Source organism: Schistocerca serialis, chromosome 1 (genome assembly GCF_023864345.2).
Source record: "Schistocerca serialis cubense isolate TAMUIC-IGC-003099 chromosome 1, iqSchSeri2.2, whole genome shotgun sequence".
In the NCBI taxonomy this organism is placed as follows: domain Eukaryota; kingdom Metazoa; phylum Arthropoda; class Insecta; order Orthoptera; family Acrididae; genus Schistocerca; species Schistocerca serialis.
In genome coordinates, this window is record NC_064638.1 from 1,052,954,001 (window position 1) to 1,052,980,832 (window position 26,832).

The window sequence follows — 26,832 nt, forward strand, 5'->3', positions numbered from 1 at the left end:
ACCCCCAGTGTAGGTCCTACCCCTGCCACCATAGATCCTATCCCACCCCATTGCCTCTACATCTACATAGATACTCCTCAAGTCACTGTAAAGTGCGTGGCGGATGTACCCTGTACCTCTGTTTGTCATTTCCCCTCCTGTACCACTCGCAAATAGAACAAGGGAAAAGCAATTGTCTTTAATGACTTTGTATGAGCCCTAATTTCTTGTATCTTATCTTCATGGTCCTTACACAGAATGTGTGTTGGTGGCAGCAGAATCGTTTGGCAGTCAGCTTCAAATGCTGGTTCTCTAAATTTACTCAATAGTGTTTCTCGAAAAGAAGGGCGCCTTCCCTCCAGGGATTCCCATTTGAGTAACCGAAACATCTCCTTAACACTTACATTTTGTTGAAACCTACCAGGAACAAAACTAGCAGCCCTCCTCTGAATTTCTTCAATGTCTTCCTTCATCCGACTTGACGCGGATCCCAAACCTTGAGCAGTACTCAAGAACAGGTCACACCAGCGTCCTATATATGGTCTTCTTTACAGATGAACCACTCCTTCCTAAAATTCGCCCAATAAATGGAAGTCAACCATTTGCCTTCCCTATCACAATTTTCACATGCTTGTTCCACCTCATATTGCTTTGCAGCATTTCGCACAGATATTTAAACTGATTTGATTGTGTCAACAGGACATTACAGGTTTGTTCTTCCTGCTCATCCACATTAACTTACATTTTTCCACATTTAGGGCTAGCTGCCATTCGACAAACGCCCACTTTGTCTTGCATCTTCCTACATTCACTCAAGTTTGACTTCCTACCGTACACCACGGCATCATCAGCAAACTACAGCAGACTGCTGCCCACTCTGTCCACTAAATCGTTTATGGATATAGAGTACAGCAGCAGTCCTGTCACACTTCACCAGGGAACTCCTGATGATACCCTTGTTTCTGATGAACACTCACCATCAAGGGTAACATGCTGGGTTCTATTATATAAGAAGTCTTCGAGACACATATTTGAGAATTACTCCATATTCTTGTACCTTCATTAACAGCCTGCATAGGAGCACTGTGCCCCTCCCCCCCCCACCCTGCTCCTCCTCCTCCTCCTCCTCCTCCTCCTGTCATCACCATAGCCACTACCCACAATAGAGCATCTGCTCCTGCCCCTGTCCATAAGCACATCAATTGTTGCTTCACTCTGCACTCACATGCCCACGCCTTGTTGACTCTACACCCATCAAACCTCCTTGTGCACCTAACCACCTTCTTGACTCTGCACCCCCAACCCCACCTCTAACACCTGCCAACTTTCTCGACTCTACACAACCTACCCCACCAATCACCCCTACAACTTTTCTTAAATCTATATCCCCACCACAACCCAGTACCCCCACCACAACCCTATATCCTTCTACCAAGCCACTACACCCCAACCCCTACTGTGCTGCCCAGCTGCTACCCCTCCTCCTACTTTCCCTGACCCAGCTAACCTCACCTCCTGCTGCCCTAGCCCTCGCTCCCACCACTCGTGACCCCCCTCCCCGCGCTATTGTCCCTGACGCCTGCTTTCCCACCACTCGTGCCCCTCTGCCGCCATTGCCTCTGATGTCATTGTCCCCCCCGCCCACTTCCCGTCGAACCTTCCCCCCACTCCCCGTCAACCCTTCCCCCAACTACCCAACGAACATTCCCCCCACTCCCTGTTGAACCTTCCCCCCACTGCATCGTCCCTTCCCCCACCCTTCCTTCATCCCTTCCCCCGCCCCTCCCCGTCCCTTCCCCCCTTCCCCCATCCCTTCCCCCGCCCCTCCCCGTCCCTTCCCCCCTTCCCCCATCCCCCTTCCCACCCTTCTCCCGCCCCATCGCTGTCTCTTCCTTTGGCCCTTCCCCTCACCCTAAGCCCTCCCCACTCTCTTCCCTTGACCCTTCCCCTCTCGCCCACTGCTCTCCCCACTCTTCCCTTGGCCCTTCCCCCACCCACTCTTCCCTTGGCCCTTCCCCTCCCCACTCTTCCCTTGGCCCTTCCCCTCCCCACTCTTCCCTTGGCCCTTCCCCTCCCCACTCTTCCCTTGGCCCTTCCCCTCCCCACTCTTCCCTTGGCCCTTCCCCTCCCCACTCTTCCCTTGGCCCTTCCCCTCCCCACTCTTCCCTTGGCCCTTCCCCTCCCCACTCTTCCCTTGGCCCTTCCCCTCCCCACTCTTCCCTTGGCCCTTCCCCTCCCCACTCTTCCCTTGGCTCTTCCCCTCCCCACTCTTCCCTTGGCCCTTCCCCTCCCCACTCTTCCCTTCGCCCTTCCCCACCCCAGTCTTCCCTTGGTCCTTCCCCTCTCATCCTCTGCTCTCCCCCCTCTTCCTTTGGCCCTTCCCCTCTCATCCTCTGCTCTCCCCCCTCTTCCTTTGGCCCTTCCCCTCTCACCCTTTGCCCTGACCCCCTTTCACCCTTTGCCCTGCCCCCCTTTCACCCTTTGACCTGCCCCCCTCTCTTCCTTCGGACCTTCCCCTTTCACCCTCTTCCCTGCCCCCTCTCTTCTTCAGCCCTTTTCCCCTCTCTACGTTTGGCTCTTCCCCTCTCTACCTTTGGCTCTTCCCCTGTATCTACCTTTGGCCCTTTCCCTGTATCTACCATCGGACCTTACGTTCTATCTTACTTCGACCCTTCCCCTCTGACCTTCCCTGCCCTCTTCCTTTGTCCCTTCCCCCTTGTTCTCTACCTGTCCATGCCCTCTTCCTTTGTCCCTTCCCCCTCGTTTTCTGCCCTTCCCCCTCGTTTTCTGCCCGCCCCCCTCGTTTTCTGCCCGCCCCCCTCGTTTTCTGCCCGCCCCCCTCGTTTTCTGCCCGCCCCCCTCGTTCTCTGCCCGCCCCCCTCGTTCTCTGCCCGCCCCCCTCGTTCTCTGCCCGCCCCCCTCGTTCTCTGCCCGCCCCCCTCGCTGTCTGCCCGCCCCCCTCGCTGTCTGCCCGCCCCCCTCGCTGTCTGCCCGCCCCCCTCGCTGTCTGCCCGCCCCCCTCGCTGTCTGCCCGCCCCCCTCGCTGTCTGCCCGCCCCCCTCGCTGTCTGCCCGCCCCCCCCCCCCAGTTCCCTGGCCTTGCCCCTCGTTCTCTGCCCTCCCCTACTTTGGCCCTCACCCTCTCACCCTCTCCCCATCGTCCCTCCCTCTCTCCCCCCGTCCCTCCCTCTGTCCCCCTCGTCCCTCCCTCTGTCCCCCTCGTCTGTCCCCATCTCCCCTTAGTCCCTCCCCTCCCCTCCCCCGTCCCCATCTCCCCTTAGTCCCTCCCCTCCCCTCCCCCGTCCCCTGCGACCCTCCCCCACTCCCCTTCGTCCCCCGCCTCTCCCCTTCGCTCCTCCCCCTTTCCTTTCCCCATTGTCCCTCCCCCCTCCTTTTTCTCGCACCCTCTCCCCTTGCCCCACCTCCTCTCATTTCGTCCCCCTCTTCCCTTTGTCACGCCCCCTACCCTTTCGTCCCTCTTCCCTTCATCCCTCCTCCTCCTCTTCCTGCCCCCTCTACACCTCGTCCCACCACCTCTCCCCTTCCTCCCTGCCCTTCCTGCCCTCTCCTTCGTGCCCCCCTCCCCACTTCGTCCCTCCCCGTCGCCCTCTCCCCTTCGTCCCTCCCCGTCACCCTCTCCCCTTCGTCCCTCCCCGTCACCCTCTCCCCTTCACCCTGCCACTCACCCCTTGTCCCTCCCCTCCCCCTCTCCCCTTAGTCCCTCCCCTCCCCCTCACCCCTTCGTCCCCAACTCCTTAGTCCCTCCCCTCCCCCTCTCCCCTTTGTCCTCGCCTCCCCTTCCCTTTCGTCCCTCCTGTTCCCTTTTGTCCCTCCCCTTCCCTTTTGTCCCTCCCCTTTCCTTTTGTCCCTCCCCTTCCCTTTTGTCCCTCCCCTTTCCTTTTGTCCCTCCCCTTCCCCTTTCTGTCTGTCCCTTCCACTCCCCTTCCCTTTTGTCCCTTCCACTCCCCTTTTGTCCCTCCCCTTCCCCTACCCTTCCCTTATGTCCCTCCCCCTACCCTTCCCTTTTGTCGCTCCCCCTACCCTTCCCTTATGTCCCTCCTCTTCTGTCCCTCCACTTCCCTTCCCCTCCGTCCCTCCCTCTCTCCCCGTCCCCCTTTCAGCCCTCTCCCCCCGTCCCCCTTTCAGCCCTCTCCCCGTCCCCCTTTCCGCTCTCCCCTCCCTACCCCCTCACTCTTTCTGCCCTCCCCTCCCTACCCACTCCCTCTTTCCGCCCTCCCCTCCATACCCCATCCCTCTTTCCGCCCTCCCCTCCCTACCCCCTCCCTCTTTCCGCCCTCCCCTCCCTACCCCCTCCATCTTTCGGCCCTCACCCACCCCACCTCACCCCCCCTCCCTTTTTTGGCCTCCCCCACCCCATGCCCCGCCCCTCCTTCTGCCCTACCCCCTCCCTCCTTCAGCCCTCCCTCTCTCTACCCCCTCCCTTCTTCGGCCCTCCCCCCTCCCTTCTTCCTCCCTCCTTCGGCCCTCCCCCCTCCCTTCTTCCTCCCTCCTTTGGCCCTCCCTTTTTCCTCCCTCCTTCGGCCCTCCCTTTTTCCTCTCTCCTTCGGCCCTCCCTTTTTCCTCCCTCCTTCGGCCCTCCCTTTTTCCTCCCTCCTTCGGCCCTCCCCCCTTCCTCCTTCCTCCCTCCTTCGGCCCTCCCCCTTCCTCCTTCCTCCCTCCTTCGGCCCTCCCCCCTCCCTCCTTCGGCCCTCCCCCCTCCCTCCTTCGGCCCTCCCCCCTCCCTTCTTCCTCCCTCCTTCGGCCCTCCCCCCTCCCTCCTTCCTCCCTCCCCCCTCCCTCCTTCCTCCCGCCCTCCCATCTTCCTCCCTCCTTCGGCCCTCCCCGTCCCTTCTTCCTCCCTCCTTTGGCCCTCCCCCTCCCTTCTTCCTCCCTCCTTCGGCCCTCCCCCCTCCCTTCTTCCTCCCTCCTTCGGCCCTCCCCCCTCCCTTCTTCCTCCCTCCTCCCTTCTTCCTCCCTCCTTCGGCCCTCCCCCCTCTCTTCTTCCTCCCTCCTTCGGCCCTCCCCCCTCTCTTCTTCCTCCCTCCTTCGGCCCTCCCCCCTCTCTTCTTCCTCCCTCCTTCGGCCCTCCCTCCTTCCTCCGGCCCTCCCTTCTTCCTCCCTCCTTTGGCCCTCCCCCCTCCCTTCTTCCTCCCTCCTTCGGCCCTCCCCCCTCCCTTCTTCCTCCCTCCTTCGGCCCTCCCCCCTCCCTTCTTCCTCCCTCCTTCGGCCCTCCCCCCTCCCTTCTTCCTCCCTCCTTCGGCCCTCCCCCCTCCCTCCTTCCTCCCTCCCCCCACCCTCCTTCCTCCCGCCCTCCCATCTTCCTCCCTCCTTCGGCCCTCCCCCGTCCCTTCTTCCTCCCTCCTTCGGCCCTCCCCCCTCCCTTCTTCCTCCCTCCTTCGGCCCTCCCCCCTCCCTTCTTCCTCCCTCCTTCGGCCCTCCCCCCTCTCTTCTTCCTCCCTCCTTCGGCCCTCCCCCCCTCTCTTCTTCCTTCCTCCTTCGGCCCTCCCTCCTTCATCCGGCCCTCCCTTCTTCCTCCCTCCTTTGGCCCTCCCCCCTCCCTTCTTCCTCCCTCCTTAGGCCCTCCCCCCTCCCTTCTTCCTCCCTCCTTAGGCCCTCCCCCCTCCCTTCTTCCTCCCTCCTTAGGCCCTCCCCCCTCCCTTCTTCCTCCCTCCTTCGGCCCTCCCCCCTCCCTTCTTCCTCCCTCCTTCGGCCCTCCCCCCTCCCTCCTTCCTCCCTCCCCCCTCCCTCCTTCCTCCCGCCCTCCCATCTTCCTCCCTCCTTCGGCCCTCCCCCGTCCCTTCTTCCTCCCTCCTTCGGCCCACCCCCTCCCTTCTTCCTCCCTCCTTCGGCCCTCCCCCTCCCTTCTTCCTCCCTCCTTCGGCCCTCCCCCCTCCCTTCTTCCTCCCTCCTTCGGCCCTCCCCCCTCCCTTCTTCCTCCCTCCTTCGGCCCTCCCCCCTCCCTTCTTCCTCCCTCCTTCGGCCCTCCCCCCTCCCTTCTTCCTCCCTCCTTCGGCCCTCCCCCCTCCCTTCTTCCTCCCTCCTTCGGCCCTCCCCCCTCTCTTCTTCCTCCCTCCTTCGGCCCTCCCTCCTTCCTCCGGCCCTCCCTTCTTCCTCCCTCCTTTGGCCCTCCCCCCTCCCTTCTTCCTCCCTCCTTCGGCCCTCCCCCCTCCCTTCTTCCCCCCTCCTTCGGCCCTCCTCCCTCCCTTCTTCCTCCCTCCTTCGGCCCTCCTCCCTCCCTTCTTCCTCCCTCCTTCGGCCCTCCCCCCTCCCTTCTTCCTCCCTCCTTCGGCCCTCCCCCCTCCCTTCTTCCTCCCTCCTTCGGCCCTCCCCCCTCCCTTCTTCCTCCCTCCTTTGGTCCTCCCCCCTCCCTTCTTCCTCCCTCCTTCGGCCCTCCCCCCTCCCTTCTTCCTCCCTCCTTCGGCCCTCCCCCCTCCCTTCTTCCTCCCTCCTTCGGCCCTCCCCCTCCCTTCTTCCTCCCTCCTTCGGCCCTCCCCCCTCCCTTCTTCCTCCCTCCTTCGGCCCTCCCCCCTCCCTTCTTCCTCCCTCCTTTGGCACTCCCCCCTCCCTCCCTCGCCCCGTGTGTCTTCCTCTCTTCGGCCCCTGAGTGCCCCTCCCTGTTGGTGCTTGCGTCCCCTCCCCTTTGGCTATTCCCAACTCTCCCACAGCTCTTACCCCTTGACATTTCTCCTTACTCTACTCCTCGCTGTTTCCCCCTTGCTCTCCACCTCAAGCGTTTGGTTCTTGCTGAGTTACTTCGTGGGAAGGGTATATTAATATGTGCAATCTGGGGTTTATTGACGAATGTTCAGTGAGTACTGAAGCTAATACCTTTACTACTTTTTTTCAGTGCTTCATCAGATGATCCTTTTAGGGACTCTTTCAGCAAATTGCAAGATTTGGAGTATTTTGATACTGATTCATCTAGCTGGGATCAAAGTGCAGCTAGCTTCATGTCTTGGTCTGATGTAAGTTGTTATTGTTTGCATTTCTTTTTTGATAATTTTGTACTTACCTTAGGTAGGAAGATAACTAATAAATTTAATGTTTTATACACTTAAATTGTTAGTGATAATGTAGGTTTTTGTGCATAAGCTTTCCAGATTGAATACAACTAATTGGAATCCCAATATATTGTAGTGTACTAGATAATGGGATATGACTTAATTCCTGAAATACTTGGCCAGCATTAGTTGAACTCAGGTTTTATGACTCAAGGAACTTCAACCATAAAATTAATTGAGGGAGGATCGGAAAGTAATAAACAATAATTTTTTATCCCCTGGTACTGCAGCTGGCATGTTGAAATTTCCTGACAATATAGTTTGAAGTTTGCACTATAGAGGGAATCTTGTTTTCACATGCTGCTCTAGCAGGAGAAGCCTGAGCTACAAAACAAAAATGGCGCACATGTTACCTTTGTCAACTTGTGAAGAGCTGCACAGTGTAGTTGAATATTTGTGGGCCAAAGAGCATAAACCAAGTGAAATTCAGAGAGACATGTGTGACATGCACGGGGATGACTGTGTGGACAAAAAAAATGTCTCCAGGTGGTGTCCATTCTTCCAAGAGGGCCATGTGAACCTTAGTGATTAATCACTCGCTGGGCAGTTGGTAACAGCTGCAACTCCGCAAAGTGTCAGACCCATTGAGACAGCAATTTTGAAAGACTGGCATGTGCAGCTGCGAATATTATTGCAAAAGTTCAACATTTCCTATGGTGCAATGTACATTATTGGTCATGACACATTGAAATTTTGTAAAGTTGTTTCTTGCTGGATACCTAAGAACCTGACAGACAACCACAACGTTTGGCGAATGATGATAAATGTGGATCACTTAATGCATTCCCTACAAATGGGCATGACGTTATGAAAGGAATTGTCACTGGTGATGAGTTGTGGGCATACCACTACATGCCCTTAAACAAGCAGTCTTCTATGGAGTGGAAACATGCCGATTCCCAAGTATCAAAAGAATTCAAAGTGATTCAGTCTGTTAGGAAAGCGCTTGTGACAGTCTTCTGGGATGTGCATGGTGTGTTATTGGTGGACTTGGCTGAACGCAGCTCCACTGTAAATACTACTGTCTACATTAAAACATGCTTAACTTGACAAATGACACAACTTTAATGCTGACGGTGTCAGACTTCATCATGACTATGCCCGCCACCATGTTGTTGCTCCTGTTCATGAGAAAATTTGGATGGGAAGTGCTCCAACATCCACCATACAATTCGGACCTTGCACCATTGGACTTTCATCTGTTTGGTTCCATGAAGAAATTCCTGACCGCCCGACGCTTTGCGATAGATGCAGAAGTGAAATCAGCAGTACACCGATGCCAATACTCTGACCAAACAAACTTTTACGAACAGGGAATATTGACATGGGGTGAAGCTGACCAACACAGATCTTTAATTTTCCAATTTGTCACATGACAAAGTAATAAAGACCAAAAGTTGTATTACTACAGCTCAGTACATGTGCTCTGATTATCTGTTATGTGATGATTATGGTTTGCAAGGTGACTTTAGTTATTCTGAAACTTCATCAGTAATTGAAACATAAATATGGCATACTAATTAAATTTTAATACTAATTTCAGAGTAACATTCAATGAAAGTTTAAGAACAAAATAATTGCTTTCTGAAATTCCAAAGAAACACCCACAAAAACATTTACTGTTCACTGAATTACATGTCGACAAAAAGGAAAAAAAATCCTGCATTGTTCTGACAACTCTGCAGATTCTTTACAACATCTAAAACACAATTGTGTCTCTCATCAGTTACAGGCCACACAAAATGAACTGTGTAACATTTAGCTGTTCTTGGCATTTTATAACAACTTTTGAATAGTAAGTAGGAGGATGGTTTGATAAGTCAGGTAAAAAAGCAGGAAAAATTTTTTGTTTTGTAAACAACTGACCTTATTTCTCGACAGAGTCCCTGTGAGAGATATATGCTTGGTCCAGCAATCCTGCTGCTTTTTTGTTCCATTGGAAAAGTAGGTTTTGTCAAACTCTGCAACATACTCAATCAGGGCACCCAACTTGCACACAGCTTCTTCGTAGTCAGTTCTCTATGCAGGATGCTATGTACTTGGTAAGTTGAGATGTGTAAAGTCTCATGAATTTTTATTCTGCAGTCTTGCATTACCATTTCATGGATTTTGTCAATGATTTCTTTTGGGGTGACCTCAAATGGACGACCAGAGTGTGGTTCATCTTACGTGCTTACCAGACCATGTTTAAATTCATTAATCTAAAAAAAATGGTCTTCAATGATATTGCAGAGCCTTCATGAACTTAATCCAGTTCTGTTTTGATATGTGCTGCAGTCCAGCCCTTCAAATGACAATGTTTCATAACAGCACAAAACTCGATTTTTTTTTTCATTTCTAGTTGCAATTGATACGCTAACCAATATAGACAGCTGTACACTGTACAGTGGTGAAATTCTTTATATGATCCTTGGAATAATCAAGCTTTCCAACCATGGAGGCACATCAAAAATGTTTCATTCTTTCATGGAAATTTACCACAAAGTATTAAACAGGTTGTATGCGTCCCGGAACGACCATGAAATCCAGGAAAAACTCAGAAATTTTTTTCATTGCTTTAATTTTCTGTTAAATTTTTGTAATTTTGAATGGTAGGAACCGATACGCTAATAAAGGCTATTATTGTATCCTACTACTGCAGAATAATACTGCCGCATTAAAACATGAACGAGAGAAAGAAATGAAAATGAAACTTAAATTGCAAAGGAAATTTGCCATATAAAATAACACGTACAAGCGTCTGACCAACAGCAAAATGTGTCAAAGGCTTTTGGAAGACTATGCAGTGCTTCATAACAACAAATTGCCTCCGATGAGCGTGACGTCACAATTGTTTACATTAGACTCATTTAATCAGTTACGAGCGGGCTCATGCACATGCACAGTTGAGTCGCACCTTCTCCCACTTCTGGCTACAGAAATGTGGCTATTGGCTGTGTAAGCAGCAGTAGCAGCAACCACCCACATGCTACCCGGAAAAGTTTTATTGGTGCACCCAAGCCGCCAGATTCACACGTGCACAGCAGGCCCGGATCTAGTGGGGGGGGGGGTGGAGGCAAGCTGGGGTATCTGAAATGGGCAGTAGTTTCGGGGGAGGGGCAAAATTCATATTCTTGAGGGAAAAAACCTTGTTTCACAAAGCACCTAGCATCCAGCACACGTCGATCTATCGATTATTCATATGATTTTGAAACGCACCTCTGCTGGTTTTTGAACACATTCTAAGTTGATTTCTGAACGAATTATAAGTTGATTTTTGAATGTGTGCATAGTGTATGTGATGTCTCTGCCAGGGGAATCCTCATCGCATCTAGAAATAAACTTTCCTGCAGACAAAACGGGACGGGGCTATACGAGCTGAGCACAATAAAGCCGAACCGGTGAATGCTAACTGCTGCTTGTTAATGTGGTTGATTCGGTTTGTGAATGTTCAGAGTTGTTTTAATTACTAGAGAAATCCATAGATTCAGACCACCAGAGTGGAAATAAACGACTAATAGGAACAACAGGTAAGAAAGTGGGGCAGGATGTCAAACCGGCTGACTGGAAGCAGGAGAGGCACTACAGGACATTTTAAATTCCACTGTCCTGAAATAGTTTGATGGCATCCATTACAAAATATACATGTTTGAGTTCCACAGAGCGAAATACAGTGACATGCGTATGAGATATGAGAATGGTGTTTGAAGAGGCGTGGCATTGCACTGCACACTTAAGACCAAATAATGTGTCATACATTTCCTCGGAGATATATGTTTTATGTATCTGACTCTTCAGAAAGATGGGTGCTACAAAATGAACTTATTTTTTAAAAGTTTTTTTAATTTTTGATGTTCTGATGGGCAGAGCAGTCTGAGTTATAGTGGTGGGGAGGAGGGGGGGGGGGGGGGGGGGGGGAGAAGAGTCTCCGCGTGACCCGTGGTTACATTTAGCGATTTTTCTGTTTCCTCTTCATTTACTACTCTCACATTAAATGAAAACTAGATGAATTTCTGTGGCTGGAAGCTATCAAATGAATTAAAATACATTCACATAATTACGAAAGCCTAAAATATGTTATTAGTTTCAGATTTTGTTTTATTTCCACCTTTCTGACAGTCGAACATTAATCGCATTGCAAAACAATAAAGTTATTTTTATTGGTTTGCTAAAGAAATTCGGCTTTTATTAAGCTTTCCTGCTGAGTTGACTAGTTTCAACTGTTTGCTGCATTTCAAGTGCACGTTTTCATGTGGCATTATGCCATAATAAAGAACCAAACATGATATTAATACTGTACTAGTACTTCAAGAAAATTTACATCCTGAAAGCCACACTGAAAAGCTTCATATCAGGTCGAGGCGTACATCATTGGGAATCTGGACATACGAACGTGCACTGTAAGGCGAACTATGCATTTTAGTATGGTCCACGAAATTCCGACGCTCTTGGAGTATACTCTGGTGTCTTGTGTTTCTTTTATGACATAATGTAAGATCTTTTAATGCTTTACACATATGAACAAATGGGCTTCCTACGTCACCTTTGCTGCACAAGCGCGGTGACGCCTCTTATCTGGCACTCTCTGGCAACTTTTGCAAATTTATATATGTGTACGTATAAATAGGAATAATAAGAAAGGGTACATAAATAAAGAGATTAATAGAAATCAATTATTTTCAATTAATGCCCAAATTTTAGTTTTTAGAGTTTCTCTCCTTTGAGTCCATATTAAGCTGAACTTAACTTCCTTTTAGTAGAGATCTACACACTCCATGTTAGATGCTTCTTCACTGATGCCGCAAAGCTTATTCTTCTTGACTGTGTAGGTAATGTAAATTTCATTTATCGGACTTCTTGCATATACATGCAGGCTGCATTGGTGACATGACATTTATGTATTGCACGGAAGAAAGGAAAACTTTCGTGGTTTTGCACAAATAATCATTATTATTCAGACAACACAAATGGCTACCACACAAATCTTACAAAAATTATGTCTTCTCCCCTCAAGAACTAAAGACGGAGTCTCCCTATTTATTAAAAAAAAAAAAAAAAAAAAAAAAAAAAAAAAAAAAAAAAAAAAAAAAAAAAAAAACATACAGCGGCCGCGTGGTTTTAAATTTTTGTTATAGTTTGGTGGGGCTTTTCCTTATGTACCTATACAATTGCCCCCACACTGTGACATGTGCACAGTGTTTTGTATAAATTTGTACAGCTTATTTAAGTTTGTGCCGAAGGGGGTACAATGACCTTTATTTGTCAGTGCATTTCTCTTTGTATTTTTGGGTTGGATATGTCAGCTTGTCTTGCTTACACATTATCTTACAGGAAATACATAACTTACATGTTGTTGTTGTTGTTGTTGTGGTCTTCAGTTCTGAGACTGGTGTGATGCAGCTCTCCATGCTACTCTATCCTGTGCAAGCTTCTTCATCTCCCAGTACCTACTGCAGCCTACATCCTTCTGAATCTGCTTAGTGTATTCATCTCTTGGTCTCCCTCTACGATTATTATCCTCCACGCTGCCCTCCAGTACCAAATTGGTGATCCCTTGATGCCTCAGAACATGTCCTACCAACTGATCACTTCTTCTAGTCAAGTTGTGGCACAAACTCCTCTTCTCCCCAATTCTATTCACTACCTCCTCATTAGTTATGTGATCTACCCATCTAATCTCCAGCATTCTTCTGTAGCACCACATTTCGAAAGCTTCTATTCTCTTCTTGTCTAAACTATTTATCGTCCATGTTTCACTTCCGTACATGGCTACACTCCATACAAATACGAGGGCTTTCCACAAAGTACATTACGTTTTGGAATTAAAAATCAATAAAGTATTGGAAATTTTTTTATTATATACAGATGAAACCCACACTTATATACAACTTTTCTACATAGTTGCCATTTAAATTAAGGCACTTATCATAGCGATGGACGAGCTTGGAAATTCCTTCGTCGTAAAATTTGGCCGCCTGCGCCTTCAACCACGTGGTTACCTCTTCTTGAAGCTGTGCATCATCATCAAAACGCTGCATAGCCAACCACTTCTTCATTGCTGGGAATAAGTGGAAGTCGCTCGGTGCCAGGTCAGGACTGTACGGCGGATGAGGAAACAACTCCCACTTAAAAGATTCGAGAACTTCACGAGTGGCATTTGCCGTGTGGGCCCGGGCATTGTCGTGAATCAGCAAGATCTTTGAGCCCAACTTTCCCCTACGCTTGTTTTGTATTGCTCTTCTGAGGTTGTGCAGAGTTTGGCAATACCTTTGAGAGTTTATTGTAGTGCCTCTTTCCAGGAAATCCACAAAAATCACACCTTTTCTGTCCCAAAAGACAGTCACCACGTGGTTGAAGGTGCAGGCGGCCGAATTTTACAACGAAGGAATTTCCAAGCTTGTCCATCGCTACGATAAGTGCCTTAATTTAAATGACAACTATGTAGAAAAGTAGTATTTAAGTGTGGCTTTCATCTGTATATAATAAAAAAATTTTCCAATACTTTATTTATTTTTAATTCCAAAATGTAATTTACTTTGTGGATAGCCCTCGTACTTTCAGAAACGACTTCCTGACACTTAAATCAATACTCGATGTTAACAAATTTCTCTTCTTCAGAAACGCTTTCCTTCCCATTGCCAGTCTACATTTTATATCCTCTCTACTTCAACCATCATCAGTTATTTTGCTCCCCAAATAGCAAAACTCCTTTAGTACTTTAAGCGTCTCATTTCCTAATCTAATTCCCTCAGCAACACCCGATTTAATTCTACTACATTCCATTATCCTCGTTTTGCTTTTGTTGATGTTCATCTTATACCCTCCTTTCAAGACACTGTCCATTCCGTTCAACTGCTCTTCCAAGTCCTTTGCTGTCTCTGACAGAATTACAATGTCATCAGCGAACCTCAAAGTTTTTATTTATTCTCCAGGGATTTTAATACGTACTCTGAATTTTTCTTTTTTTCCTTTGCTGCTTGCTTAATATACACATTGAATAGCAACGGGGAGAGGCTACAACCCTGTCTCACTCCCTTCCCAACCACTGCTTCCCTTTCATGCTCCTTGACTCTTATAATTGCCACCTGGTTTCTGTACAAATTGTAAATAGCCTTTTGGTCCCTGTATTTTACCCCTGCCACCTTCAGAATTTGAAAGAGAGTATTCCAGTCAACATTGTCAAAAGCCTAATTGTAAATAGCCTTTCGCTCCCTGTATTGTACCCCTGCCACCTTCAGAATTTGAAAGAGAGTATTCCAGTCAACATTGTCAAAATCTTTCTCTAAGTCTACAAATGCTAGAAATGTAGGTTTGCCTTTCCTTTCTAATATAAGTTGTAGGGTCAGTATTGCCTCACATGTTCCAACATTTCTACGGGATCCAAACTGATCTTCACCGAGGCCAGCTTCTACCAGTTTTTCCATTTGTCTGTAAAGAATTCGTGTTAGTATTTTGCAGCTATGACTTATTAAACTGATAGTTCGGCAATTCTCACATCTGTGAACACCTGCTTTCTTTGGGATTGGAATTACTACATCCTTCTTGAAGTCTGAGGGAATTTCGCCTGTCTCATACATCTTGCTGACCAGATGGTAGAGTTTTGTTAGGCCTGGCTCTCCCAAGGCTGTCAGTAGTTCTAATGGAATGTTGTCTACTCCCGGGGCCTTGTTTCGACTTAGGTCTTTCAGTGCTCTGTCAAACTCTTCAAGCAGTATCACATCTCCCATTTCATCTTCATCTACATTCTCTTCCATTTCCATAATATTGTCCTCAAGAACATCACCCCTGTATAGACCCTCTATATACTCCTTCCACCTTTCTGCTTTCCCTTCTTTGCTTAGAGCTGGGTTTCCATCTGAGCTCTTGATATTCATACAAGTGATTCTCTTTTCTCCAAAGGTCTCTTTAATTTTCCTGTAGGCAGTATATCTTAACCCTCGTGAGATAAGCCTCTACATCCTTACATTTGTCCTCTAGCCATCCCTGCTTAGCCATTTTGCACTTCCTGTCGATCTCATTTTTGAGACGTTTGTATTCCTTTTTGCTTGCTTCACTTACTGCATTTTAGTATTTTCTCCTTTCATCAAGTAAATTCAGTATCTCTTCTGTTACCCAAGGATTTCTACTAGCCTTCGTCTTTTTACCTACTTGATCCTCTGCTGCCTTCACTATTTCATTCCTCAAAGCTACCCATTCTTCTTTTACTGTATTTCTTTCCCCCCATTCCTGTCAATTGTTCCCTTATGCTCTCCCTGAAACTCTGTACAACCTCTGGTTCTTTCAGTTTATCCAGGTCCCATCTCCTTAAATTCTCACCTTTTTGCTGTTTCTTCAGTTTTAATCTACAGTTCATAACCAATAGATTGTGGTCAGAGTCCACATCTGCCCCTGGAAATGTCTTACAATTTAAAACCTGGTTCCTAAATCTCTGTCTTACCATTATATAATCTATTTGAAACCTTTTAGTATCTCCTGGGTTCTTCCATGTATACAACCTTCTTTCATGATTCTTGAACCAAGTGTTAGCTATGATTAAGTTATGCTCTGTTCAAAATTCTACCAGACGGCTTCCTCTTTCATTTCTTAGCCCTAATCCATATTCACGTACCACGTTTCCTTCTCTTCCTTTTCCTACTGTTGAATTCGTCACCCATGACTATTAAATTTTCGTCTCCCTTCACTACCTGAATAATTTCTTTTATCTCATCATCCATTTCCTCAATTTCTTGGGCATCTGCAGAGCTAGTTGGCATATAAACTTGTACTACTGTAGTATGCATGGGCTTCGTGTCTATCTTGGCCACAATAATGCGTTCACTATGCTGTTTGTAGTAGCTTACCCGCACTCCTATTATTTTATTCATTATTAAACCTACTCCTGCATTACCCCTATTTGATTTTGTATTTATAACCCTGTATTCACCTGACCAAAAGTCTTGTTCCTCCTGCCACCGAACTTCACTAATTCCCACCATACCTAACTTTAACCCATCCATTTCCCTTTTTAAATTTTCTAGCCTACCTGCCCGATTAAGGGATATGACATTCCACGCTCCGATCCGCAGAACGCCAGTTTTCTTTCTCTTGATAGCGGCGCCCTCTTGAGTAGTCACCGCCTGGAGATCCGAATGGGGGACTATTTTACCTCTGGAATATTTTACCCAAGAGGACGCCATCATCATTTAATCATACAGTAAAGCTGCATGCCCTCGCGAAAAATTATGGCTGTAGGTTCCCCTTGCTTTCAGCTGTTCGCAGTACCAAAACAGCAAGGCCGTTTTGGTTAGTGTTACATGGCCAGATCAGTCAATCATGCAGACTGTTGCCCCTGCAACTACTGAAAAGGCTGCTGCCCCTCTTCAGGAACCACACGTTTGTCTGGCCTCTCAACAGATACCCCTCCGTTGTGGATGAACCTACGGTACGGTTATCTGTATCGTTGAGGCACGCAAGCCTCCCCACCTACGGCAAGGTCCATGGTTCATTGGGGGGGGGGGGGAGGGGCAAATTACATTTGGAATTATAATTTACCAAGTATTTACATGAGGGCACTCCAAGAGTGGTTACTCGTCTCTTTGCAACATTGCTCGTCTCTGTGCGCATGTGCGCTAAATATGTTTGTTGACTGCGCAACAACCTTTAAATGTTCCACATATCATTGGGTACGGTCGTTTGCGATTCCACTCCCACTTTTAGTGTCATTTTCACTCTGAGTGCCATATTATCCATCGAATAGGTCGTTGGGACATAATTTTCAAACGTGAGTGCGATGCATGTGCGTTTACTTTTCAAGAACCAGTGCTGTGGAAGATAATTCACCTTTCTTACGGCCTGGGAAGGATCTTCTCCGTTGTATCCACATTTTCTGTGGGGTGAATATGGCACATCAACACCTGACATCTAGGTAAGTGGTGCTAACACAATTGTAGTTTGCTGATTAATATATCAGACATTGTGTAGCATGACATTACCATAATTGATTTGTTGCACTATTGCACAAGCGTTAGGATACCACTATCTATTTCGTTGTTCAATTTGGCGTAGTCCTTGAGGTTTTTTCCCTTTCTGTTAATTTTTCAACTTCATCTTTTACATATGGCTCGATATACACTTAAAATTCACATAAACATTTTGACATAACAATGCATATTACAATGGCTTACATCTAAGGCTGACACTCCACCCATTATTTGTATCAAACGTAGAAAATTCTTAAATACTAAAACATTACAAAATTCCTTTACCAATTACAGTTACTGGTTGTTTGTTAACTTCAAAAAAATTAACAAGTAGTTTATTTACATTCCTTTACATTGTGTTACTATATGTGCATATGATACTAAAAGGTATCAGATAGATTATATAATGGTAAGACAGAGATTTAGGAACCAGGTTTTAAATTGTAAGACATTTCCAGGGGCAGATGTGGACTCTGACCACAATCTCTTGGTTATGACCTGTAGATTAAAACTGAAGAAACTGCAAAAAGGTGGGAATTTAAGGAGATGGGACCTGGATAAACTAAAAGAACCAGAGGTTGTACAGAGGTTCAGGGAGAGCATAAGGGAGCAATTGACAGGAATGGGGGAAATAAATACAGTAGAAGAAGAATGGGTAGCTTTGAGGGATGAAGTAGTGAAGGCAGCAGAGGATCAAGTAGGTAAAAAGACGAGGGCTAGTAGAAATCCTTGGGTAACAAAAGAAATATTGAATTTAATTGATGAAAGGAGAAAATATAAAAATGCAGTAAGTGAAACAGGCAAAAAGGAATACAAACGTCTCAAAAATGAGATCGATAGGAAGTGCAAAATGGCTAAGCAGGGATGGCTAGAGGACAAATGTAAGGATGTAGAGGCCTATCTCACTAGGGGTAAGATAGATACCGCCTACAGGAAAATTAAAGAGACCTTTGGAGATAAGAGAACGACTTGTATGAATATCAAGAGCTCAGATGGAAACCCAGTTCTAAGCAAAGAAGGGAAAGCAGAAAGGTGGAAGGAGTATATAGAGGGTCTATACAAGGGCGATGTACTTGAGGACAATATTATGGAAATGGAAGAGGATGTAGATGAAGATGAAATGGGAGATACGATACTGCGTGAAGAGTTTGACAGAGCACTGAAAGACCTGAGTCGAAACAGGGCCCCCGGAGTAGACAATATTCCATTGGAACTACTGACGGCCGTGGGAGAGCCAGTCCTGACAACTCTCTACCATCTGGTGAGCAAGATGTATGAAACAGGCGAAATACCCTCAGACTTCAAGAAGAATATAATAATTCCAATCCCAAAGAAAGCAGGTGTTGACAGATGTGAAAATTACCGAACTATCAGCTTAATAAGTCACAGCTGCAAAATACTAACACGAATTCTTTACAGACGAATGGAAAAACTAGTAGAAGCCAACCTCGGGGAGGATCAGTTTGGATTCCGTAGAAACACTGGAACACGTGAGGCAATACTGACCTTACGACTTATCTTAGAAGAAAGATTAAGGAAAGGCAAACCTACGTTTCTAGCGTTTGTAGACTTGGAGAAAGCTTTTGACAATGTTGACTGGAATACTCTCTTTCAAATTCTAAAGGTGGCAGGGGTAAAATACAGGGAGCGAAAGGCTATTTACAATTTGTACAGAAACCAGATGGCAGTTATAAGAGTCGAGGGACATGAAAGGGAAGCAGTGGTTGGAAAGGGAGTAAGACAGGGTTGTAGCCTCTCCCCGATGTTGTTCAATCTGTATATTGAGCAAGCAGTAAAGGAAACAAAAGAAAAATTCGGAGTAGGTATTAAAATTCATGGAGAAGAAATAAAAACTTTGAGGTTCGCCGATGACATTGTAATTCTGTCAGAGACAGCAAAGGACTTGGAAGAGCAGTTGAATGGAATGGACAGTGTCTTGAAAGGAGGATATAAGATGAACATCAACAAAAGCAAAACAAGGATAATGGAATGTAGTCTAATTAAGTCGGGTGATGCTGAGGGAATTAGATTAGGAAATGAGGCAGTTAAAGTAGTAAAGGAGTTTTGCTATTTGGGGAGCAAAATAACTGATGATGGTCGAAGTAGAGAGGATATAAAATGTAGGCTGGCAATGGCAAGGAAAGCGTTTCTGAAGAAGAGAAATTTGTTAACATCCAGTATTGATTTAAGTGACAGGAAGTCATTTCTGAAAGTATTCGTATGGAGTGTAGCCATGTATGGAAGTGAAACATGGACGATAAATAGTTTGGACAAGAAGAGAATAGAAGCTTTCGAAATGTGGTGCTACAGAAGAATGCTGAAGATTAGATGGGTAGATCACGTAACTAATGAGGAAGTATTGAATAGGATTGGGGAGAAGAGAAGTTTGTGGCACAACTTGACCAGAAGAAGGGATCGGTTGGTAGGACATGTTCTGAGGCATCAAGGGATCACCAATTTAGTATTGGAGGGCAGCGTGGAGGGTAAAAATCGTAGAGGGAGACCAAGAGATGAATACACTAAGCAGATTCAGAAGGATGTAGGTTGCAGTAGGTACTGGGAGATGAAGAAGCTTGCACAGGATAGAGTAGCATGGAGAGCTGCATCAAACCAGTCTCAGGACTGAAGACCACAACAACAACAATGTGCATTTAATGCACCCGCATTTTTTATTTTCCAGTCATGCGTACATCAGTTATGAGAGTTTAATATTTTCACAAGGAGAAACAGAGAAAAACAATTTAATCAGGATTTTACATTATGCATTGCTGACTTAAAGGGGCTCCGGAAAGGCTCAAAATCATGAAAAGTTCAATTTTTACTTTTTTGCGTTTTCTGAATCTGCAGACTATTACCTTTTAATAGATATATAATTTATTCAATTCCGAAGACTACAACTATTTTTAAATTTTTTTTTAAATGTGTTCTACATGGGCGTGACCCACTGTGGCGCTGTTAAACTGCTGTCAAATGGTGTTATTATTAACGTCCGTGTTCATCAGGTACATTTTAGTGATGTGAGATAAAGTATGTGTTGTGGCTAACCTGTGATGGTTCAATATATATCGCTGGTGTGATTGTCGATTGTTTCATGTTTATTTACTCTGTTGTTATCTCGAAAATATTCGTAATTAATTCTGTTTCTTGAGTCTCTGTTTTGTTGAAGTATAATAATGAGTAAAAGTAAAGTTATTAGAAATCTTCTGAAGGCTTTTAAGAAAAGGAGAAATGTTGGAAAGCCAAAGGTATGTGTTATTACTGTAAAGAATAAAGACGATAACCAAGTGAGTGAACCTAACCTCTCAAGTACACCTGCCCATAGCAGTCAAAGTGGGAAAGAAAATACTTCACAGAAGAAGCTTGGTTCAATGAGTGAAAGCTATGAATGTTTTATGGGCGAATCGGATGTGAATGAAATATTTGATACGTCGGTTCTCAAAGGAACTTTTTCAAACTGTGTAAGATGTATTCATTGTAGTGAAGTTGGTCTGGAACTCTCCATAATAAAGCACGTAGGACTTGCTAGTGAAATACAACTGAAATGTGATAAGTGTTCATACATGACCACCTTTTGGAACAGTGTTGCAGTAACTGCAACTGAAGAAAATGGTAGCAAAATCTACGAACACAACATTAGATTTGTTTATTCCTAGCGTTCAGTTGGTAAGGGTGCTACTGCAGGTGCAATTTTCTGTGGCATCATGAATCTTCCAAACCCCCAACCAAGTTTACGACCTACAATAAATTAATAGGGTCTAAAGTAGAAGATGTCTGTATAGAATCTATGAAGAACGCTGTGGAAGAGGCAGTAATGGATAATAATGGTAACAGAGATTTGACTGCAGCGTTCGATGGTACCTGGCATAAACGGGGACACACATCTCTTCATGGTGTAGTATCTGCCACCAGTATGTATACAGGGAAAGTTTTAGATGTAGCAGTAATATCAAAGTATTGTAGATCTCCACAAAAATATAAAGGTACACATGAAAATAATTGCAAAGCTAACTATAGTGGCAGTAGTGGAGGAATGGAAGTGGTTGGTGTTGCCAGTATATTCCAGCGTACTGAGGCGTGTGATAAAGTGCGATATGTTAATTACCTTGGTGACGGTGATTCTAAAAGTTTCAAACATGTTCAAGGACTGAAGCCCTATGGTGATGATGTTGTAGTGCAGAAATTTGAGTGTATTGGACACGTACAGAAGCGAATGGGAACAAGGCTTCGGCGACTGAAAGCTTCGTACAAAAAACAAAAACTCAGTGATGGTAAAGGGTTGGATGGGAAGGGAAGGTTAACTGACAGTGTAATTGACAAAATACAGAACTATTATGGAATGGCTATTAGGCAAAATGCACAAAGTGTCGACGAAATGAAGAAGGCTGTTTGGGCTCTTTTTTTTCATACTTCTTCAACCGATGAAAATCCCCAACATAGCTTGTGTCCCAAAGAAGAAGACAGTTGGTGTAAATATAACAAAGGATTGCTAACTGGTGAAGTGTACACTCATAAGCATAGTCTGCCTCAAGCAATAATGGAGGTGATAAAACCTATTTTCAGAGACTTAGCAGCACCTGAACTGTTGAAAAAGTGTATTCACGGAAAAACTCAAAACCCCAATGAAAGTTTAAATAGTGTTATATGGTCGAGAATCCGCAAGACTGTATTTGTTGGAATAGAACCACTTCACTTTGGTGTGTATGATGCTGTTGCAACTTTCAATGATGGCAACATTGTAAGGTGCAAGGTATTTAGAAATATGGGAATGAAGATAGGTTCTAACATGGTACGAGCGATGCTTGCTTTAGACAAGGAACGCCTTCGGGCTGCAGACAGGGCTGTAAAGAGTCTAGAAATACAAGCAAGAGTAAACAGGAGGAGGAACAAGAGGAAGCTGGAAGAGGAGTTTGCAGAGGATGAAGATAATCCATCCTATGGACCTGGAATGCACTAAAAAGTTAGTCCAACCTTTGTCGCTCGATTCCCAAAACTTTTATTTTCTCATACTAATTACATGTTTTCTAAGAATCTTCCAAACATATTTGTTTCAAACTTTCAGTAAATGTTACACAGTACCTTCTGCATAATTTAACACAGCCTTTTTCCAAAAAACAGTATATTTTTGAATATGTAAATAAAAAATTGCAAAAAAATGTTGTGATTTTTCATTACAATTGAAAAAAAATCATCTTTAATAACTGAACTAAAATTTTGTAAAATCCCTGTGTTAAGGTGTAGCCCATATTCCAATAAATAATCTGTAAAAAGTTCAACTTCCTACCTCAAATACTTTGTGAGGAAAGATGTAATTTATAAGCGTTATTTTAACATTGCAAGTATAGGGCGTTCCGGAGCCCCTTAACTGCGCTTTGGCGCCGCTTCCTGCATTGGGGAGGGAATAAGGAATACTATTCTACTCATTTATGGATTACTAAGGAAATGCTATTCATCCTTTCTTAAATCACTTATCAGGGAACTCCCTTTTCATGGAACCGAAACATGTTAACGACTCGTGTACTATATACCATTGTGTTGCTTATAATTGTTTACGTGTAGCTTTGTGTTTGTAACGCAAAAGTTTTTGCATTACGCCGTGCTTACCTCTTTACGATTATGTGGAAATGATGTCGTTTATATTCTCATGTGACGTGATATAAGTTGATTAGTTTTATTTGAGGTCACTTGCCTCCATGTTTATGCACACTTTGTAGTCAGAAGGTAGGGGTATTTTGTAGTTGCACTGCTACGATGTAGCTCATCTATTGCTGCTGGTATATTTTCGTAATCCTTTACTCCAGCACTGCAGCCAGCAGAGGAGCCACACCTGATCGCCCAGCTCCTCCCCATATAGTCTGTTGCGAGTCCATCCCAGCCAAGTAAAATGCGCCTCACTAACTGTTTGATCCACATGACCTCCCCCCCTCCCCTGGTGCAACAGTTTGAGTACTTCCTACTGGAGGGACTGAGGAACCATTAAGTGAGCAGTGTCACTTTCTGAATGCTTGAGAAGGGCGCCCATCTTCACTGAGATGGCTCAACGGTGCCCAAAATAGCGGGGTGCTACAGGATTGCAGATGTCCTTTTAATGCTATGAGGCCACCCATGGTGAACACAGTCCAGAGCTATGCTCAAGCTGGTTCCAGTGCTGTTTCATTTACTACACAATTAAAAGCCACAGGGAAGCCTTCCAACAGATGAATCTCCTCAGATTCTATATGCAAGCAGGAGTCCTCTGACGTACAAAACTTGGCATTGGAGCCCACTGGTAGCTGAGACAGGAGGTCTACATTGAGACCTTAGTATTGGACCGTTACAACAAATCACATTAATAATTAGACAACAGTAAAGCCCAACATGTCTTTGCTGTCCAGGCTGGTACGGGCTAAGAAGAACTTAATAGGCCCATTAACAGCCTGTGGTCTGTAACCAAGTACAAATGGCACCCATACAAGCACTAGTGGAAGTGAATGACCCTGTACACAATAGCTAAAGCTTCATTTTCCAATTGTCTATAATTGCATTGCACCTTGTTCAAAGTTTTGGAGCCAAATGTGATTGGCCTGTAGTGGAGTCCACCCAATGTGACAGCACCTCTCTGATACCATAGGAGAAGACGTCAAATGCCGGCACGGTAGCTCAGCTTGTTCGGTCAGAGGGCTGCGTGCTCTCTGTAATAAAAAAAAAAAAAACTGAGGCAAGGAATCAACGATCAACTTGAACGGTTGTCTTGTGACGTCTGCCCAGACCAAACACAACAGACTATATGGGGAGAGGGGGGGGGGGGGGGGGGGGTGGAACCTTGTTGTGATAACAGATCATATGGCATCACGAAATATAACTGTATCATCCGAACCTCGACTGGGCCAGAACCAAACTTGTTCGACTACTCGGACTGACAATACTCCAATCTGTCTCCTATAAATTTACCATGCCAAGAAATTTTAAGCTAAATGAATCAAGAATAATCAACCTTTCTTCAAATTGGCTGAACATATCATTCACTCATGTAAGTAATTACCCAAAAACTATAACAATACGAATGATCACCCACGAAACCAAATCAAGTAGATTCCCAGTGATGAAATATTCTAAACAAGCTGAACAACTCGTGGCGTGTTTTTACCTACAAATGCAATGGTGGTTAACACACAATGCATAAAATTAATCAACAGAGCACACTAATTCGTAAAAGGTTAAATGTAGAACAGAAAAACATGAAAATATAGGTAAACACTTACAGACTACATAAACAAAGAAAACAGGCAACTAAAAGCAAATGAAAAGAAACCAAAACTTTTTAACTCTTGTCTCATTAGTATTAGTTACTATTGTTTGCAAAGTTTGTATGGCTGTGAAAAGAAATAATTAATTGAATGAAACTAAGTTTTAACTATTGTGAATGTTTTTGAAGATAAAGCTGAACAGTATTACAATTTACAATTATGTAAAATGAATGACTAAGAAAATTTATTGTTTTTTCTATGTAAAGAATTTTTACATCACTGATTAGAACACTGTAGTTAGTGGTTTGTCTCAGTCCAAAAGGGGGAATAAAAATGTATATCAGCATGTAGTGTTACCTTCATACACTGCAAGACCAGCAGGCTTGGTACAGTCAAAGTGTACAAGACATCGATTACTTAGAAGTTCACCTTTAAATCCTGAAAAGTGGTCTGACAATCAGTGGCCCAACGAAACGGAACACCCCTGTGGCACCTACGATTCAAAGGAGCCATGATCTGAGTGGCATGTGGTATGAAATGAATGCAGTATGTCAACTTTCCCATGACTACTTGCAGTTCTGATACATTTGAGGGAGCAGTCAAGTCACGAATGACTGCTAAATGTGACTGTGATGTATGAGTGTTGTGCACATCAACCACGTTACCCAGATACTCCATTTCTGTGTTGAAAAATGAACACTTTGAATTGTTACACTTTAAACCTGCCTCCGATAACACTTTGAACAGTGCCTCCACGTTCTGCAAATTTTGAACTGACATGTGGCCAGAGATGACTGTGTCATACAAGTAATTAGTACACATGGTGCTTGCAATGTAAGTTGCTCCTACTACCTCTGAAAAATTGCTGGGTCCAGTGTCCTGCCGAATGATAAATACTGAAGTTGGAAAAGATCCAGATATATGTTAGTTACAAAAGTGTGTTTAGATCCCTTGTCCAAATGCAGTTGCAGGTATGCCTCTTGTAAGTCAATCTTTGGAGGGGTGGGAGGGGGGGAAATCTTGCCCTAGCTTAACCATTAAATCTTCTGGGCGGGGAAAAGGAAAAGAATCAACCACAGTTTTTGGGTTAATATTAACATTGAAATCTACAGACCTGATGGCTTCAAAAGAACAATCAAAGTGAACGCGCATTGGCTGGCAGACACTGGTTTAATGACATCATAATCCTGCAACCTCTGCAGCTCAGTTGCCACCAGTCCCGTGAATTGTGGGGCTCAGGATGGGCAAAAGAAAACTTTGGCTGTACATTGTCTTGTAAAGTGATGAGGGTCTCAGACCCTTGTGTCTTGTTCAACTACCACCAAACAAAGAACTATATTTATCAAACAAGGCACTGACAGAGGCAAGTGGCACAGCTGAATTTGCTTGCAGCACGTTGTCATGAATTGTTGATCCAAACAAGTCAACTTATTCACACCAAAAATATTTTTCCAGTCACATGAACATAGAACACGAAACAAAACTGTATTTGTAGAACCACCAAAAGTGGCAGGCAAACTACACACATCTAAAACAGGATTGTTCTGCCCATTAAATGCTGAAAGTGTGGTACTGGCTGCTGTAGTGGAGGGCTACATGACTTCATATGTGGCAATATTAAGTATTGTAACAGTCACCCATGTCTCTAATTGAAATTTCACATTTTTATTTGCCACATGCAAGTGTAAGAACAGTATATTAGATCAGCTGTCTATCACTGTAGAATGTTTGTCCTGGTAAGCAAATTGAGCTATGGACTGATATTCGTGCACGGATGCAGCAGAAACAATATTCACTTTTGTTGGGACAGAGTTCAACAGAGACATGGAAAACTGACTGGCATTCAGTTGCTGAAGACACACTGTCTGTACGTGGTCCCTTTTGCTGTAAGTGAAACACTTTGCCTGCTGTCATGTACTGTGCCCTGTCATGTGCACCGAAACAATGCGAACAAGGCTTCCTCGTTTGCACAGTCGGTGTCAGCTGGTGGCACCTCGCAGCTCTCAAGGGGGTGGGAGGAGAGGTTGTGGGGAGGGGGTCTTTTTCCTCTTTCTTATTGGCATCCTGCAATGCTGTGAGGACAGACAGAATCTTTTTGGTGGTCAACGGCTGGAACGTCGATATAGATTATCAGCAGCATTGTATGCCTTCCAACAAAGTATTTAACTAAATAAATAATCGCATCTGACTCACTGATAATGATAAGTGTTGGCTGACTGACTTACACAACTGTCTGTTCATTTTGATAACTGAGGACCGTAGTTTACACTTTAACTCAGTACCAGCTACATGTCATTATCTTAATGAAAGATATCCTGCAACTGATTGGATCATGTTCCTGCAACTGACTGGATCGTTATCCTGCATACTTACTAATAGAGTAGATTCAAATTTGGTTTCGTATATTAATCAATAACGTGAAAAAAATCAAAATCAGATAACCCAGAATAACAAGCAAAAGAGCAATTTGGTTTCACTCTGAGCTGTATTGCCAGAAAAAAGACAAATTTGTACATAGTTCACCATGTGATCAAAAGTATCCGTACACCTGGCTGAAAATGACTTACAAGTTTGTGGCGCCTTCCATCAGTAATACTGGGATTCAATATGGTGTTGGCCCACCCTTAGCTTT

At 45.2% G+C, this 26,832-nt stretch overlaps 1 protein-coding gene across 4 annotated transcripts in view; it reads left to right on the top strand.

Moving 5' to 3' along the window:
• Positions 1–26,832, top strand: part of LOC126415345 (uncharacterized) — a 132,355-nt gene that overhangs the window by 58,564 nt on the left and 46,959 nt on the right. For all 4 annotated transcript variants that reach the window (XM_050083423.1, XM_050083424.1, XM_050083425.1 and 1 more), the window contains one exon: positions 6,826–6,943. In XM_050083423.1, the coding sequence (XP_049939380.1) occupies positions 6,826–6,943 (118 nt within the window). The remainder of the gene's footprint in view (positions 1–6,825; positions 6,944–26,832) is intronic.